At 41.4% G+C, this 19,087-nt stretch overlaps 1 protein-coding gene across 4 annotated transcripts in view; it reads right to left on the bottom strand.

Annotated features, from left to right (window-relative positions):
• LOC132380406 (diacylglycerol kinase delta-like) overlaps window positions 1-19,087 on the bottom strand; it is a 166,743-nt gene that overhangs the window by 118,164 nt on the left and 29,492 nt on the right. For all 4 annotated transcript variants that reach the window (XM_059949167.1, XM_059949190.1, XM_059949175.1 and 1 more), the window contains exon 2: window positions 5,007-5,117. In XM_059949167.1, coding sequence (XP_059805150.1) covers window positions 5,007-5,117 — 111 coding nt within the window. The remainder of the gene's footprint in view (window positions 1-5,006; window positions 5,118-19,087) is intronic.

Here is a 19,087-nt window from a genome sequence, read left to right as displayed (position 1 = left end):
GCTCAGAACAAATCTGTTTCTTAGTAATAATAACGTAATTGAATGCACCACAAATTGTTTTCTATTGGATTTTCTAAAAGCACTGCACAGTGCACCATATTAGGATTGGGAGTGACAAAAGCACCATGCCAAAGGAGTGAATTTATTTCGAGCAGTAATCCCTGCTTTGTTTGCAGCTCCTATCATTCAGCTGAGAACTCTATTTGTAACAGGCTTTTACAAAATTAGATTACTTTGCACATTGGCTGTGGAAATTGAAGATTGAGCAGCAGCTGAATACAAACCAAAGCATGTGAAGTAGAGGATAATTAACACAAGGTAAATGAATGAGGAAGAGAAAGAAGACTTTTTGGAATAGCTGGCACTGCTGATGAAAGGAGATCAAATCTTTATCTTCTACCTTGTAATTTTTGGCTTTCATGAAACTCCTGGAAATTAAACCTCACTACAATTTAGTCTCAGCATTCTACAGTCCAGATTACTATCTGGTGATAACTCCTGGAAAGTGCCATGCGTAGGTATGGAGTGAGAACACGATGCCTGGTATGGGGGGGGGGCTAGGTGGCTACTGCACAAGATTGAAGTAAGTTGCAGAAAGCTGTAAAATTAATCAGCTTCATCATGAGTGCCTGCCTCCGTAGTATCCAAGGTGCAGTGCTTCAGGAAGGCGGCAACCTTCATTAAGGAGTCCCACCACTAAGGACATGCCCTCTTCTCGATGTTACTGTCAGGAAGAGGGTACAGAAGTCTGAAGCACACACTCAATGATTCAGGAACAGCTTCTTCACTTCTACCATCCAATTTCTAAATGGATATTCCACCCATGAACATCACCTCACCACTTTTTTTCATTATTTCTGCCTTTTGCACTATTTATTTTAACTTAACTATTTAATATACTTTGCTGCAATCTAGTGTTTTCTATATTTATTATATATTACATTGTACTGTTGCCACAAAGTTTACAAATTTTACATCATATGCTGGTGATATTAAACCTGATTCTGATTACTTGCGTCTCACCACTATTGAACTGCCTATCCATTGTCACAACCTGAATACAAGTAAAAATAACAATTTAGTAAAGCAACTAGGTAGCAGCGTCCAGCTGATTCCACCAAGAATCCAAAAACAAAATATCTATTAAAAGTTAAAATAAAAATAAAAAGTTTGGGAAACACTGATCAACCTTCAGTGATCTTAAATATTTACTGTTTCTCTTTTCACAAATGTCACTGACATGGTTAAGCATATCCATCATTTTCTGTTTTTATTCCAGAAATACCAGGACAATGATTATAACTCTGTAAGTTTTCAGATGGCTATGGATAAGGATAAGACTGGACCTAGGAGAAAGTGCTACATTGGATAAGGCTAATTACAAGAGTATGAGCTACGAGCTGGGGAGAACAGGCCTGGAGCTGCTGTTACTGTGCAAGTCTACATCGAACATGTGGGCGAAGTTTAAAGGTTAGCTGGTCAGAAAGTTTAAATTTTTGCCATGAAGGAGAACGATAAGGACAGCAAAGTTCAGGAACTTGGATGACAAGGGTCATTGCAAATATATTCAAAAAGGAAAAAGCATACTGTATTTAAGGCTTTAAGAAGCTGCAATTGTACATGCCCCTCAAGAAATATTAGAAGTAGGAAAGAACCAGAAAGTCTAAAAGGGGCCATGAAGCGTCCTTGACAAATATAATTAGACAATCCCAAGACACATTAAAAATAAGAAAGTAACTAGGGAGAGTGCTGAACCACTGACAGACAGAAGAGGGAAGTTATGCCTGGAAGCAGAGGAAGTTGGCAAGATGCAAAACAAGTGATTTATATTAGCATTCTTCAAGGAGAATGACGAAGGATCGTGAGATCAGACAAGTATGCTGCTATTCTACAGCATGTCAATATCAAGGAGGAGAGCCTGTTGGGTGCTTTAAAGAATATTAAGGTGGATAAATCCCCAGGACCTAGTGGGATCTATCTAGGTTATTCAGAGAGGCAAGAGATAGATCATTGGGGCCCTGACAGAGATCTCTGCACCCTCTTCAGCCACGTGTGAAGAGTAGGAGCCTAAAAAAAAACAGCCAATATTGTTCCTTTGTTTAAAAATGGCAATAGAGACAACCAGAAAATTACAGGCCAATAAGTCTTACAACAGTGGTAGGTAAATTGCTACCGAATATAGGAATATGATCTACTTATATCTGCAAAAGCAGAAACTTATCGGAGATAGTCAGCACAACCCTGTGTAGGGAAGATTATGTCTTTCAAATTTATTTGAGTGTTTTGAGTAGGCAACTAAGAAGGTCAATGAGGGCAGGGCTGTGGACATTGCCTACATGGACTTTAGTGAAATTTTTGAAGATTAGGGCCCATTCAGACTGGATTTAAAATTGGCTTGACCATAGAAACAGACGGAAGTGGTGGATGAGTACTTTTCTGTCTGGAGGTCTGCAACCAGTGGGTTTCCACAATGATGAGTGTGGGACATCTGTTTATGATGTATATGTAAATGATTTGCACAAAAATCTAGATGGGCTAATTAGTAAATCTGCAGAAGACAGAAAATTTGGTAGTTTTGTGGATAGTGAAGCAGACTACCAAAGGATTCAGAAGGATATGGAACAGTTGGAAATAAGGGCAAAGAAGGACAGATAGATAATAATCTGAAGCGTGAAGTGTTACACTTTCAGAGGTCATATGAAAGAGGAACGTATATAGTCCATGGCAAGAACCTTATGGACATTTGTATACAGATGCATCTTGGGGGTACATAGCTTTCTTAAAGTGGTAACACAAGTAGATAGGGCAATAAAGAAGGAATATGGCATTCTTGCCTTCATTGGTAGAGACAATGAGTACAAAAGTCAGGAAGTCATACTGCAGCTGGCTAAAACTTTGGTTAGGTCACATTTGGAGAGTCGCATGCAGTTCTGGTTGCTGCATTATAGAAAGAATATAGAGGCTTTGGAAAAGTGCAGAAGAGGCCCACCAAGATGTTACATGGATTAGAAAGTATCAGCTACATAGAGAGATTCAACAAAATCAGACTGTTTTCTCTGGAATTTCACAGACAGAGAAGTGGCCTGAAAGAAGTATATAAAATTATGAGAGGCATAGATAGGATAGAAAGTGAAGAACCTTTTTTCCCAGTCAAATACTTGAGGACAGAGCTTTAAGGTGAGGGGAAAGTATTATGGGAGATTTACAAGGCTTTTTTTTTGGAGAGAATGGCAGGTGCCTGAACTTGCTACAGGGGAAAAGATGGAAATAGATATGATAGCAATGTTTACAGTTCTTTCGTCTTAGTCAAAGACTTCATTCCAAGAGGAGTGTGAAAAAAAGAACAAAACCATTGCGGAATGTATTCAAAAGCAGTACAAACTAATGAACAGAAGGAATCACAGAGAGATCTAATGTGCAAAGGTCAAGATATACCGCAGAAGGGCCTTGTACCGAAACGTTGTTTGTACTCTTTTCCATAGATGCTCCCTGGCCTGCTGAATTCCTCCAGCATTTTGTGTATGTTGCTTCGATTTCCAGCATCTGCAGGTTTTCTCTTGTTTGTGATCAGCCTCAAAAATAATCATCCTATGACAGCAGGATAGTAAATACTAGGCCTCAACCTTTGTACATGCTCACTTTTATGACAGGGTTGAAGTGCTGCATGCAAATTGAATCCTGATATAAACTTAACAATCGGCTACCAGTTGCACAGAGAAAATGGGTATAACAGGGCTCTATGGTTCAATAAAGCAAAATACTTTTAGTTCACTCCTTGTGAAACAGGAGAAGGAATGATTTTCCCAAGACCCTCAAGGAAGCCTTCAATTTTCCTCTGCTGATAACAACCTGCCAACATTGCCAAACCTTTACACACTTCTAACAAAAGATAACTATTTGCTAATTGGATCCTAAAGGCAGTTCACAATAAACTTCTACCCTTAGTTTCCCTGCCTGGTACTTTTCAACCTGGCTAGCTAAAAAGCATTACATTTAAGAAAAAAAGATTATAATGTACCCCGTTTTTAAGTTCAGCAAATACCCCATGCTTTTGATTTTACATTTCCTTCTAATTAACTAACTCCCTCACTGTCACACACACAAAATGCTGGTGGAACGCAACAGGCCAGGCAACATCTATAGGGAGAAATACAGTTGACGTTTCAGGCCGAGACCCTTCGTCTTTTCCCTCACTGACAACCCGTAAGTAATCTGGATTATTAAAACAACAGGTTAACATGAATATTCACTTCACTTGTCAAATTAACAATCAATTTTAAATTCCAAATAAATGATAGCTTTGGATTCTTTTCCTCATCTATCTAAACTTGACCAAAACCAAAATTTCCCTGTGTAGATCAAGTTCTTTTGATTCACCCAACTGTCCATTGATCTATGTTACCTCTTGGTACATCAACAACATAATTTTTTTTAAACAAAATACACAATTCAAAAATAAAATTATTTACAATGAACCATTCGATAACTTTCAATCTGTTACAGATGTTTCCTCTACATTCTATACATTTCCCCACCCTCAGCCACTCACATGACACTCTGCTGGTTCATATTTGTTGAGGGGTAAACTCCCTGCCACCCTACCCCTCCCACTCCTGTGGGAGAAGAACTCAAAACTGTAGTCCTTCCTCATAAATACTAAATTCCCACCTGCATGTGTATAACATTAACTCTCCTTCCACCCCTCCTTTTGACCATAGGCTCATGCCAGTCCCTTCCCTCCTCTTTGTCACTGTTGATGATGTTTTCAAATACCAAGGTTATTCACTAGTATTTCAAATTGCTTTATTTCCTCAAGGACAGCATTTAAAAACCTCATCTGATATACTTTTGTCAGTTCCCAGAATTTACTTTTTGGAATAAAGCTCACAGATAATGCAAAACAAAAAAACTTCTGACAAAACAACGACATCACATAGTCAGTTACACTGAGATAATGTCATTCCTGCTACTATTCAACCACAATGAAAATTCTGCATTTGTCTTACCTTTGAATTCTTTGCATAGTACAGTATCCGCCCTCGGAGCTTGAAGTATCTTCTTTTCCAGCGCTGAAATGAACTTGTCTGTTTCATTAGAAGACCTTCTTTTATAATAGCCTGTGGAGATTGAAACCTCGGCATTTGTAACTGAAATTAGAGTTAATTCACATCTAGATACAATATCACACCCTTTGAAACCAGGCGCACAGGACATGCAAATGAAATACAGATAACCTTACCTACCAACCACTTCCAATCACCAACACAATACAGAAAGCAATAACATGCAAGCTAGAGTCTCCACAGAGTAAACCATAATATCAAATCTACTTCTTTGGCTCAGCTTTAGGTCTTTTTTTCTGTCCATGTTCCACGTTTCATTTACAAATTACATCATTTTCACTCTCCTGTGAACCACCTCTATCATTTTTACATCACCCATTAACAATTAAATTACCAATTTCAGAATTTTCCTGCTTATCAACCGACAACAACAAATGAATCATACAGTCCAATTGGTCAATGCCTCTTTTCAAAAACTTCCCACCAGCAAATCTTTATATCTTTATTTATAAATTCTTCTACTTTTTCCATGCAAATTCAAGCTTCTCTTCCAGCTGATGATAACATGTTATATTCCAGTTTAAGATGGCATCAGTGATGCCCAATGACTATAACAGCAAACAAAACAACAAAAACAGCTATATAATTTATTAATAACAATCACCACTAACAATAGAGAGGTGAGTCAAAGTTGAGGCGAGCAGACGAGGAAGCTCGAGTAAAATGAGTACAAGGCACGTGGAGGCAGAGGCAGGGCCGAGGCATCCCCAAGAGTGAAGAAAGACCCAATGTTTCATCAATTTAATGGGCCAAATCATGGCAGTGGGGTCCAGGCCCCACAGCAGTCTGAGAGCAAGGAATGGCCCAGTGTTTGGATGATTTAAGTGCTGGGCTAGATTGAAATGGTCAGGGTGTTGGGACCAGAGGTGAGGGATGGGCCAGTTCTACTCATTGCTCTGCGATGTTTACCCCGCCCTAGCTGTGGCCTGCTCCGTCTGCAGTGACATCTGGCTCTGTGTTTTTCCTAAAGCTTCAGGTCTGAATGCTGTTTGCTTACTTTTGTTTGTTTCTTTCCCTCTCTGGATGTTTGAAGGTCTTTTTTTAAATGTGTTTCTTTTGGATTCTTTGTTTTGTAGCTGCCTCGAAGGAGAAGAATCTCAAGGTTGCGTAATGTATACATACTTCGATAACAAACATACTTTAAACTATTCTAACAAATATTTCAATGGAATTCCTTTAGATTTATAAGAGATTTTCCTAAAGTTATATCTTTTAATTTTTGATATTCCATAATTATAAATAATTTATCCAGGTATATCCTATTAAATCCTTTGATTAACTTTAGCCTCTGATTAACCCTCTGATTTTCAATTCTCAGCTGGACAAAAATGAGTATCTGAAATCATATGGCTTTATCATGGAAAAGTATCTGAAAGTAAGGACAGGAAGAAGGTAAACTGTTGTGTATTTGGTGATACTGATGAAGTGGGTTGTACACATGGTCCACTTTGTAGTGCAAGTTCGATTCATCTCTTTGTTTATGGCTACTTGAGCAGCAGGTCAGCACTGTAAGCTGATGCTGATCTACTCAATGGCTTTAGATGAGGCCAGCTGGACAGATGCTAAGCCAATGCTACTAAGCATTTATGTTTAGAATATACGATATGAACCTTTTTGTTATAGCTGCCTGGGTTTCTTTGTCATTTTCCACTTGTGTAACAAGTGTTCACATATTTCCTCGCCAATGCTGAAATAATTCAAGGTGAACCTGTTTTCCAAATAAGACTAAACTCTGGAACTTCCATCTTCAAGTCCCAAACCAGAGGACAGACTATGACTTTGAGTTTCAACCAGAATTTTTACTATAGACTAGAATACTGATTAAGTTCCAGTAAGGGCCATGATATTTTGCAAACTTGAAAATGCTCTAATTTTATCCAATGTTTACCTAACTTTCCTTCTACGAGCTAGTATTAAATTGGTTTCAATCACTGTAACGGACAATATCATCCAAATGCCTTTCAAAGTGAACCGCTCATTGAATTTAAAAAAAAGATTTTTTCAACTTGCTGCCAGTTTCTTACTAATCACAAAAGTGTGTTCCCAGTTATCAGCCCATTAGCCACCATGAGACACATTTATTATCTTTAAATCCTTCCTGATTTTAAACAATTTCATTAAACCTCTTTCAAGCCTTGCTATTCAGGAAAGTAGCTTCCATGTTTCCAGTCTATTTGTGTAACTATTCTCTTGCACTGAAACTTTTCTGGTAAATTTCTGTAAGTTCTCCAAAGCCTTTATGTCCTTTCTTCTGTATGGTGCCTGGATTTTAATTTAGTTTTCTCATTAAGGTTGTCAAAGTTAAGCAGAGTCAGCATAATAAGACAGGCTTTTGCATTCTACATCTCTATTTATAAACTCAATTGGCTAACTGCTTTTACTCACCTGATTTTCACATCTTCAGATGTAAGCACAAACCTGTGAAGGGTAATGTAATTGGTGGAAACGTACATAATTCATAAATACTGACATTGAGTTGCGGGTCTGACATGATGACATAATTATGTGAAGTGCTTTTAATGCATTTGTGTTTAGTGCTTTGGGTTACAATAAACGAGTTGTTACGGTTTCTCTTAAACATAAAATACCTCACACCATGTTATTCGCGAAAACCTACAAACATACATTGGAGATGCCTGCGCTCTAGGAAGATTTTGAAATTATTGACCATGGTGACTAACGTAGTTGCTTTGAAACCACCAGAGTTTTGGGAGCAAAATGCAATTGACTGGTTTGTACAAGCTGAGGCCCGCTGTGTGCATACATCTACTGATGCTTCTGGACACATCATCAGTGATGTTCCTGGAATCATCGGGTGTTTCGGGTCTTTCAACATCATACACCCTTCTCCAGGTGACCCAGCTGGGGCTGATCAGACCCCAGCTTGTGTCCAGATGGCTAGCTATAACATGACTCCATGGCTCCCCTCTCTTCAGCCACAGCCACCTTGAGGCCCTCTCTGCCGCATCGGTGGTGCTGCGGATGGCTCTCCTCTGCCTCTCTCCCTCGATGCCCAAATTGCTGTAGGCTCTGGCTAAGCAAAGGGCTGCGAATGCCCTGCAACCAACATCCACTAGGAGACATCTTGCTCTCCATCCAGCCTGCTGGCAGTTGCTGACCAGTCCTGCATACTTAGATAGCTTCCTTTCAAAGACCTCTTCCAAGTGATCTTCCCATGGGACTGTCAGCTCCAGCATCACCACCTGCTTCGTAGACTCAGACACAAGGACAATGTCTGGTCGCAGGGTGGTGGCTGCAATATGGTTGGGGAACCTCAGCTGCCTTTCAAGGTCCACCAACAGCTGCCAGTCTCTTGCAGAGGTCAGGATACCTGCCGATGTTCTTTTGGCAGGTATTGGCTGATCCCAGCTCTTACAAAGGCAATGGTCTGTTTGGAGGGTTGGGACTGCTTCACCCACTCCACTCCTGCGTTGATGGCTTCAGCGATGGTCTTCAGGACCTGATCATGCCTCCATTAGTACCGTCTCTAACCAAGTGCCCTTGTGCAGCTACTGAGGATGTGCTCCAGGGTTCCTTGCTTGGAACACAGTGGACATGCTGATGACTCTGCTTTGCCCCATGTGTGCAGGTTTGATGAGCTTGGAAGCACATCATACACTGCCTGGATGAGAAATTGGATGCGGTGTGGCTCGGCTTTCCAAAGCTCAGCCCAGGTCACTTTCCTCTCCACCGTATTCTCCCATCTTGTCCAAGCTCCCTGTTGCTTCATTCCCACTGCCTTGCAGGTTCTCCTCTCCTCCACTGCTGCTCTCACCTCCTCCTGAACTAGATTGCGCCTTTCCATCCCCCTGATGGTGTCCATTTGGGGAGTTGGAAAGGATCCTAGCCCAGCTCTGCCTCCTGTGACCACTCCCACCAGCCTCCTGTGATGCAGCCTTTCCTCTGCTTCCTGATCAGCTTCCTCTGCCCTCCACTTCCTGCCAGTCCTCACTTGGATCTCTGCTCTAGCCACCTTCGGATCACTTGAGTCCCTGTACTGTATCACTTCTCTGGCTCTTGTAACTTTGAATTCCTCCTCCAGGGATTTGAAGGGCAGTTGCAGTTTATTGTGGTGTCCATAGAGTGCGATGCTGCTCAGGCAACAATCAGGTGCCAGTGTGCTCAGAGGACATTCCCAAAATGGCTGTGATAACCCTGTTTTGCCTCTGAGTTTCTGCACATGTCATTTGAGCTGAAAATTGCAGCACAGACTTTTCAACGGCTGATGGGCTCTGTATTAAGACATAGTTTTTCTTTTTTGTTTACCTGGATGACATATTTGTCTCCAGTGCATCCAAATCCAAACACGTGTCTCATCTCTGCACAACTTTCAAGTGCTTAAACCAATACGGGTTGATTATTAACCCTGCTAAATACCAGTTTGGGTTGTCAACTACTGACTTTCACAACATTGCATCTCCACAAAGGTGTGATACCCCTCCCATCAAAAGTTGCCACTTGTAAGGATTCCCCACATGTCTGGATGACTAAAAAACTACAGGAGTTTTTAGGTATAGTTAATTTCTATCACCTCTTCATTTTGCAAGCTGCTTTCTTTTTCAATATTTTTATTAATTTCTACATAGGAATACAGATTTCAAGAAAATGCATATTATAAAACAAAAGATATAATATTAACAAATACATTATATTTGAATCACACTGACGAACTCCGTACCCTTTATTCATGTAGATTAGATTAATTCATATGTTGAGATATGAATAATCTTTTATACATATAGAAAAAAAATCTATACCCACTACCAAAGCCGAAGCTGTTTGGTAAAGAGAAAAATAGGGGAAAAAAAATCTTATCAGGTAGTGAAATATGCTATTAACCAGTATTTGTACTTTAACGGGAAATCAAAGGTTTTCAAACTAATTCAAAAACGGTCCCCACAAATTTGAAAATCTTGGTTAGATTCAGAAATTGAACAATGAATCTTTTCTAAATTTAAGCATGCCATAACATCCTGTAACCACTGAGCGTGATTAGGCGGAGCAGCATCCTTCCTTTAAGCAAGAGCGCCCTCCTAGCCATAAGAGAGATAAAAGCCAGAATGTGTAAATCAGATGTCTTCAAAATGATATCTTTCCCTCCAACAATACCAAATAAGGTGGTCAAAGGGTTAGGCTTAAAATTCACTTTAAAAAGTACAGAAAAAGTTTGGAATATATCCTTCCAATATTTTTCAAGACTTCGGCATGTCCAAAACATATGAATGAATGAAGCTTCTCCATTATTACACCCATTATAGTAGGGCGATATATCCATATAAAAACGAGATAGCTTATCCTTGGTCATATAAGCCCTATGGACCACTTTAAATTGTAGGAGGGAATGACGGGCACAGAATGAAGAAGTATTAACTAGTTTAAAATTTCATTTCAAGTTTCTTCAGAAATTGAAGTCTGAAAATCTTGTTCCCTAAGATTGATTTTTTCTAAAGAATCATTTCTCATTCCCATCAACATATCATAAATAATAGATATTGAACCATTATAAAAAGGTTTCAAATTAAGAATTTCATCTAATGTTCTTATCAGACTTTTAGGAAATGTATATAATTGAGATCGCAAAAAGTCTCTAATTTGTAAATATCAAAAAACTATATTGAAAAACTATATTTAGTTGACAGTTGTTTGAACGAAGAAAGACTTCCTCCAACAAACAGATCCTAGAAACATTTAATACTCAGTTTATCCCATTGTTTAAAAACTACATCAGACATGAAGGGCTTAAAAAAATAATTAAGAAAAATAGGGAAAATCACAAGCTGCTGAACTCATGCTCCCCCTGTATGGAGTACTTAAAGGCAACACCCCAAATCATGTGCTTGACTGGCTAGTGGACATGACCAGGGCATTTGATGATACCAAACAAACTCTTTCCAATGCAACATCCACTCCCCAACACACATATAGCCATTACTACTGATGCTTCATACTATGCTGTGGGTGCTGTGCATGAGTAGTTCATCAGAGGCATGTGGCAGCCACTTGCCTTCTTCAGCCAGCAGATCTCTCCCCAAAAGGAAGTACAGCATGTGAGCTTCTCAGTCTCTATCTGGCTATCTACTATTCTCATTTTCCACTATTATCGCCAGTTCACAGCGTTCGTTGACCACAAACCCCTTATGCATGTGATGGTCAAAGTAGCAGACTCTCAGTCTGCAAGGCAGCAACAGCACCTGGTCTACATATCAGAACTCACACCTGGTATACAGTATACCAAGGGGAAAGATAATGCTGTGGCTGATTGCCTCTCACTGTTAGCCATTGAGGCCATACACATAGGGATTGGCCATGCTACCATTGCAGCAAGTTACTGACCCAGAGTTCCAGGCTTACCAAACAACACTCACAGGCATGCGGTTGACTGACATTAATTTCGTGGACCCTGGGGTTTCTCTCCTGTGCGATGTCTCAACCAGTTGCCCTTAACCCCATAGTACCTGCAAACTGGAGACAGACGGTTTTTAGCTCAATACATGGCCTCTCGCATCCGGGCTGGAAGACCTCACAGAAACTGGTTGCACTAAAGTTGTGTGGTATGGCCTTAAAGGACATGCGCGATTGGAGTGCAACCTTTATGGAGTGGCAGCGGGCACACACTAACAATCATGTTCAGGCGCCACTGGCACCTTTTGAGGTCTTTGAGCAATGATACGACCATGTCAATATAGACCTTGTTAGTCCAGTTTCATGCACCTGCCAACAGGTGTCCCAATGGCATCGACAATGGCTGCCGATGTGACTCCGGCATTCATCAGCACTTTGGCTGCTCGGTGTGGCACCTCATCTGATATTTTCTTTGACCGTGGTCCCCAATTCATTTCAGATCTCTGGGCGGTGATGGCCCAGAACCTCGGCATTAGGCTACATCACATCACGGTGTATCACCTGTAATCCAATGGCCTATGCAAGCACTTTCACTGCTCCTTAAAGGCTGCTCTGAGGGCTTCCCTGCCAATTCAGTGTTGACACGATCGTCTGCCGAGGGTGCTGCTGGGGCTCAGAACAACTCAAAAAGAGGATCTGCAGTCGTCAGTGGCTGAGTTGGTATACAGGCAGCTGTTATGAGCGCCAGGTGATTTTTATTCCTGACGCCATGACCACCTGGTCAGCCTCTCAACAGCATTCTGCCCTCCTCAGTAAATTCAATTCCTTTGCACCTTTTCCTACCTCCCATCATGGCATACAGAACCCTTGGGTTTCTTTTGACCTACACTCCAACTCATTTGTTTTCATCCGTCATGATGCACACCAATGTCAACTTGGGCCCTCTTACGATGCCCTGTTCTGCATTTTGGAACAGAGAGAGAAAAGTTTTATCATAGATAAGAGGAGTAAACCTGAATGTGTTTCAGTAGATCGCCTTAAAATGGCCCATCAGGATTTGACTGATTTCGCTACCATGTCCGTCGTCACAACATGACCATGAGCATGCCAATACACTTCTGCACCAGTCAGAGGTACCTACTATTTCTCCACCCATGGAACACAGGACCTGAGTTGGGCGGCTCAGCTTAGCTCTGGAGAGGCTCACAATGTTGGTTTTAGTGAATTCAGGAGTGGTCTGTGTAGGGAAACGTAATTGGAGGAAACGTACTCTGGCAGAACGGGCCTACCCTGAGTCCCAATGTGGTTTTTGCAGAAGGAGGTCAACTGTCGACATGATTTTCTCACTCCGTCAACTCCAGGAGATGTGCAGGGAACAACAGAAACCCCTCTATGTCACTTTCATCGACTTGACCAAGGCATTCGACCTTGTCAGCAGGGATGGGCTCTTTCAGATTTTCCTCAAGATCGGCTGTCCCCCAAAACTCCAAAGTATCATCAAGTCATTCTGTGACAATATGAGGGCTTCCGTTCAGTTCAATGGCAGCTCATCAAAATCCTTCGCTATTCATAGTGGAGTCACACAAGGATGCGTGTTGGCCCCAACATTATTCGGCATCTTCTCTCTGCTACTGAAGCATGTGTTTGGGACATCGGCAGAAGGCATCTACATGCACACCAGGTCTGCTGAGTGGCTGTTCAACCCTGCGTGCCCGAGAGCAAGAACAAAGGTGCGAAAGATCTTAATATGTGATACGCTCTTTGCCGAGCAACTACAAACTCTCATGGACTGCTTTTCTAAGGCATGTAAAGACTTCTGGCTTACCATCAACCTAAAGAAAACAAATGTCCTTGCCCAAAATGTAGTGGAGACACCAGTCATTACCATTAGTGACACTTTCTCCCTCGATGCTGAAATCAATAAGTGTACTGGGAAAGCAGCATTGATCCTTGTTTGACTCTCCTCGCAGGGCTGGGAGAATCCGAAACTCACTACAAAGACCAAGACTGCTATGTACAATGCATGTGTTATCAGCACCCTCCTGTATGGTAGCGAGACTTGGACCATCTACTCCAAGCCAGAGCAGAAACTCAATAATTTTCACCTGTATGGCCTTTGCCGCATCTTCAGCAACACCTGGAGAGACAAAGTCCCAAACTCTGTCCTCTCCAGCGTTGGACCTCCCACAATGTTCACACTTTTAAGACAATGCAGACTGCGCTGGCTGGGCCACATCCATCATATGAAGGATGGTAGGCTGCCAAAGGACATCCTCTACAGAGAACTAGCAACAGGCAAGAGAGAACGTTGGTAGACCCCAGCTTCGCTTCAAGGACCTCTTCAAGCACGACATGAAAGCCTTAAAAATCAACACAGGGTGCTGGGAGGACACGACAGATGACCGCAACAAATGGCGAGGCACTCTTCAGCAACACCTAGAGCAAGGCAAAAGAGTGATCCTGAGCCAGTTTGAGGAGCGGAGAGCTAAATGGAGAGCACAGTGGGCAGCGGACAACAATTCCACGACACCCTACACATGCAGCAACTGTGGCAGAGCCTATCATTCCAGGATCAGCCTCAACAGCCACAGTCAATGCTGCTCAACAAACCAGTGACAACCAGAGATGCAGTACCCGTGGTCAACCACGACTGACAGAGGCCACACTTAATTCATAACCACCGACATTGAGTGGGGATTCACTTTAAGAGGCTGGTCTGACGTCATGATGTAATTATGTGAAGTACTTTTACTGTGCTGTGTGTTCAGTATTTTGAATAACAGCAAATAAGTTGTTACAGTTTTTCTTAAACATAAAATGCCTCAGGTTGTTTTATTTGTGAAAACCTACACCTGCACTTCTAGACTATTTCCCCCACTCACATTATTGATAAATTTGTACTAATTAATTTTTATTAATGCTTCTTATTCATCCTGGAGAAATACAGTGGCATTGAATGTCATTGGCTGGTGTCTTTCATACAAAATGCTTGCCCATATCTTTTTGACATCTATTTCTTCCCTTCTCAAATTTTGTGCGAAAAATAACAATGGCCCTAGCATTCAGTCATAAAGAAACACGCTACATTAAAGATATTCTAGCCGAGATGACAACTGAGCAGACCACAACGAACGTAAGTTAGGTTAAAGTGATATGTCCCTGTCATTTCCTCTCTTTTGAGGCAGTCTCAGTGATACTGAGAGTGCAACAATAACCTTGGTAAGCCATTTTTCCAATTTTCAGCATCCCTCGATTTTATGCGTCACTTCTATAGTCTCTACCAATAAGCCAGGTCCAGCATTCTTACAGCCTTGACATTCACAAAACGCTGAAGCTACTCAGCAAGCAACATTTATGGAGAGCAACAAACAGTCTACGTTTTGGGTCAAGGGTCTTGGCCCGAAATACTGACTGTTTATCCCTCTCCACAGATGCTACCTGACTTACTAAATTACTCCAGCATTCTGTGTGTGTTGCTCAAGTTTTCCAGCATCCACAGAATCTCAGTGTTTACCCTTGACATTCTATCATGATTATAACTACCTGTACATAGGGAAATCTAAATGGAAATTACATAATGCCCTGTAGAAATTCAGCCTCGCACCTTGTTTATTTCCACCCAACTGTCCTTTTTCCTCCTTATTGGTAGCTATATTTTATGGAGATAGCCTCAGAGGCATCACTACTGCTACCAAGAAACCTTATTTACTGCAGCAGTTTGAAGATTAAGAGTATGGGGTTGAAAAATGCTGCAATAGAATTTGCACAATTTTTGTGTAGAGAAAATGGTAAAGTGCTCTCCCAAACACTGAATTAAGTATCAATAGAGGATCTGTGGAAACCTCAGAATGGTGCATGAAAGAGCTACAATGGTACTACCATATGGGTGCCCTGGAATTCACAGTACTATACACTGCAGTTAAACTTCCAAGATTTTCTGGTAAATTACAAAATATACTAATAGTTTTATAAAATGGGTAAAACAATGTGTCTCTTGAAGACAAAATTCTCCTGCAAACACTTAAATATCAAACTACTGCCATTATTGAAAAGTCCCTCTTGGAAACGTAGTGCAATGACGCAGACAGCAAGATTCTCATAATGCAACATTACTGGATAAGTGCCACAGCTATTCCGTCAAAAATGTTTCAAAAAATAAAATAATGCAGCTTCTGAATATGTGAAATGTTAGCAGAAAATGTTGCAAATACTCAGTGGATCAGATGACTAGAGAAAGAAAAGGACTTTACATACCGTAGGAAGTACTGAGCCCACAGAGGGAATCTGGTGTACATGAACACAGATTTCTAAAGGCAACAGCACAGGTTAAAGACATGGCCAAGGGCAAAGTGGATACTTTCCTTCATTAGCCAGAGCTTGGAAAAAAGAGAAGGGAGGTATGGTGCAAACTACAGTGGCGCTAGAAAGTTTGTGAACCCTAGAGAATTTTCTCTATTTCTACATAAACATGACCTAAAATGTGATCAGATCTTCTCATGTCCTAAAACTAGATAAAGTGAAACCAATTAACTAAATAATACAAAAACATTATACTCATTCATTTATTTATTGAGAAAAATGATCCAATACTACATGTATTTGTTGGAAAAAGTAACTGCTGTAACCCCCTTGTACAGCAATAACTTCAACCAAACATTTCTGGTAACTATTGATCAGTCCTGCATATTGGCTTAGAGGAATTTTAGGTCATTCTTTCTTACAAAACTGGTTGAACTCTGATATGTTGGTGGGCTTCCTTGCTTCAGGTCCTTCCACAACATTTCTATAGGATTAAGGTGAGGACACACACAAAATGCTGGTGGAAGACAGCAGGCCAGGCAACATCTATAGGAAGAAGCACTGTTGATGTTTCGGGCCGAGACCCTTCGTCAGGACTAACTAAAAGGAGAGATACTAAGAGATTTGAAAGTAGTGGGGGGGAGGGGAAAATACAAAATGTTAGAAGACCAGATGGGGTGGGATGAAGCTAAGAGCTGGAAAGGTAATTGGCGAAAGTGATACAGAGCTGGAGAAGGGAAAGGATCATGGGATGGGAGGCCTCGGGAGAAAGAAGGGGGGAGTGGGGGAGCACCAGAGGGAGATGGAGAACAAGCAGGGTGATGGGCAGAGAGAGAGAAAAAAAAACAAACAACTAAACATGTCAGGGATGGGATAAGAAGGGGAGAAGGGGCATTAACGGAAGTTAGAGAAGTCAAAGTTCATGCCATCAGGTTGGAGGCTACCTAGCTGGTATATAAGGTATTGTTCCTCCAACCTGAGTGTGGATTCATCTTGACAGTAGAGGAGGCCATGGATAGACATATCAGAATGGGAATGGGCCGTAGAATTAAAACGTGTGGCCACTGGGAGATCCTGCTTTCTCTGGCGGACTGAGCGTAGGTGTTCAGTGAAACAATCTCCCAGTCTGCGTCGGATCTCACCAATATATAAAAGGTCACACCGGGAGCACCGGACGCAGCATACCACACCAGTTGACTCACAGGTGAAGTGTCGCCTCACCTGGAAGGACTGTCTGGGGCCCTGAATGGTGGTGAGGAAGGAAGTGTCAGGGCAGGTGTAGCACTTGTTCCGCTTACAAGGATAAGTGCCAGGAGGGAGATCGGTGGGAAGGGATGGGGGGAACGAGTGGCCAAGGGAGTCACGTAGGGAGCGATCTCTGCGGAAAGCAGAAGGGGGGGGGGAAGAAAGATGTGCTTGGTAGTGGGATCCTGTTGGAGGTGGTAGAGGTTACGGAGAATTATATGTTGGACCTGGAGGCTGGTGGGGTGGCAGGTGAGGACAAGGGAAACCCTGTCCCGAGTGGGGTGGCGGGAGGATGGGCTGAGGGCAGATGTGCAGGAAATGGGTCAGGACTTTGACTTGGCCACTCCAAAACATGAATTTCCTTCTTTTTAAACCATTCTGTTGTTGAGTTCCTCTTGTCTTTTGGATTATTGTTTTGTTGCATTATCCAACTTCTATTAAGCTTCAGGTGACAGACTACTACCCTGACATTCTCCTGTAAAATGTCCTGATATAATTTTGAATTCATTGTTCCCTCAATGACTGCAAACTGTCCAGCCCCAAACCATGACGCCCCTTCCACCATGCTTCACAGTTGGGGTGAGGTTTTGGTGTTGGTGTGCAGTGCACTTTTTCCTCCAAACATAGGACTGTGCATTTCTGCCAAAAAGTTCAATTTTTGTCTCATCTGTCTCAGAAGTGTTGTAGAACATCCAGGTGGTCTTTTGCAAACTTGAGACGTGCAGCAATGTTTTGTTTTTGGAGAGCAGTGGTTTCCTCTGTGTTGTCCTTCCACGAACACCATTCTTGTTCAGTGTTTTTCTTGTAGTGGACACATGAACAGACACTTTAGCAAGTTCTAGAGATTTCTGCAGGTCTTTTGCTGTTACTTTTGGTGCGACCTTTGCAGGATGCCCACTCCTAGGGAGAGTAGTAACAGTACTGAGTTTCCTCCATTTGTAGATAATTTCTCTTACTGTGGACTGAGGAACAGCGTCTTAGAACTGTCTTTAGAAGAGTCTTTAGAACTGCTTTTGTAGCCTTTTTCAGCTTCATGCATCTTTAAAATTCTTCTTCTAATGTCCTCTGAAAGTTGTTTGGATCAAGGCATGGTGCACATAAACAGACCTTTTTTGAGAAGAGTAGAGTCTGACAGTAACCTAACTTTGTGTGTCTTTTTTATAGGGTAGGACACCTCTGCAACTCACACCTCCAATCTCATCCTATTGATTGGAACACCTGACTCCAAATAACTTTTGTAGAAGGCATTATTCCAGACATTAACATACATTTTCCAACGAATACACATAACCTTGGATCATTTTTCTCAATAAATAAATGATCAAGTATAATTTTTTGTGTTATTTATTTGTGTTATCTTTATCTAGTTTTGTGACTTACGTGAAGATCTGATCACATTTTAGGTTATATTCTGGCAGAAATAGAGAAAATTCTACAGGGTTTACAAACTTTCTAGCACCACTGTATATAAAAACTATATACGATAGGATTGCTGTATGTTTCTGCTCAATGGATCCTAAGAAGGATGTGACCACATTGAAGGTGGTGCTGAGATTTACCAGGACATCATCTCAAAGGAGTGCTTGCATTTATGAGAAGATACTGAATAGGCTGGGATTGGTTTTTTTTGAATTGCAAAAGCTGAGGTGAGATCTGACTACAGTACAGGTGGCCCCCGCTTTTCGAATGTTCGATTTACGACAACTCGCTGTTACGAAAGACTTACATTAGTACCTGTTTTCGCTAACCAGAGAGGATTTTTGCTTTTACGATAAAAAGGCACCCGCTTTAAGTATGTGTTTACCCCAAGAAAGACTACAATGACCATGAAGCCTTGTGCGGGCAGTTGTTTGCGCATGCGTGTATGCGCGTACGTTCGCGCGTACGTATGTGTGTAAGTGCCAATTTTTTTTCTCCAAGTCAATTTTGGTTCGCTACCTGCCCAAGTTTGATAAGTGAAACTACGCCGTACCAACAATATTTCTACTTTATATAGGGTGTAAAGTTATTATATCATTTCTGCTTTTACTATATGTTAGTGTTATTTTAGGTTTTATGTGTTATTTACCTTGATTTGG

Source organism: Hypanus sabinus, chromosome 2 (assembly GCF_030144855.1).
Source record: "Hypanus sabinus isolate sHypSab1 chromosome 2, sHypSab1.hap1, whole genome shotgun sequence".
NCBI classification, from domain to species: domain Eukaryota; kingdom Metazoa; phylum Chordata; class Chondrichthyes; order Myliobatiformes; family Dasyatidae; genus Hypanus; species Hypanus sabinus.
This window is presented reverse-complemented; position numbering and strand designations above follow the sequence as displayed.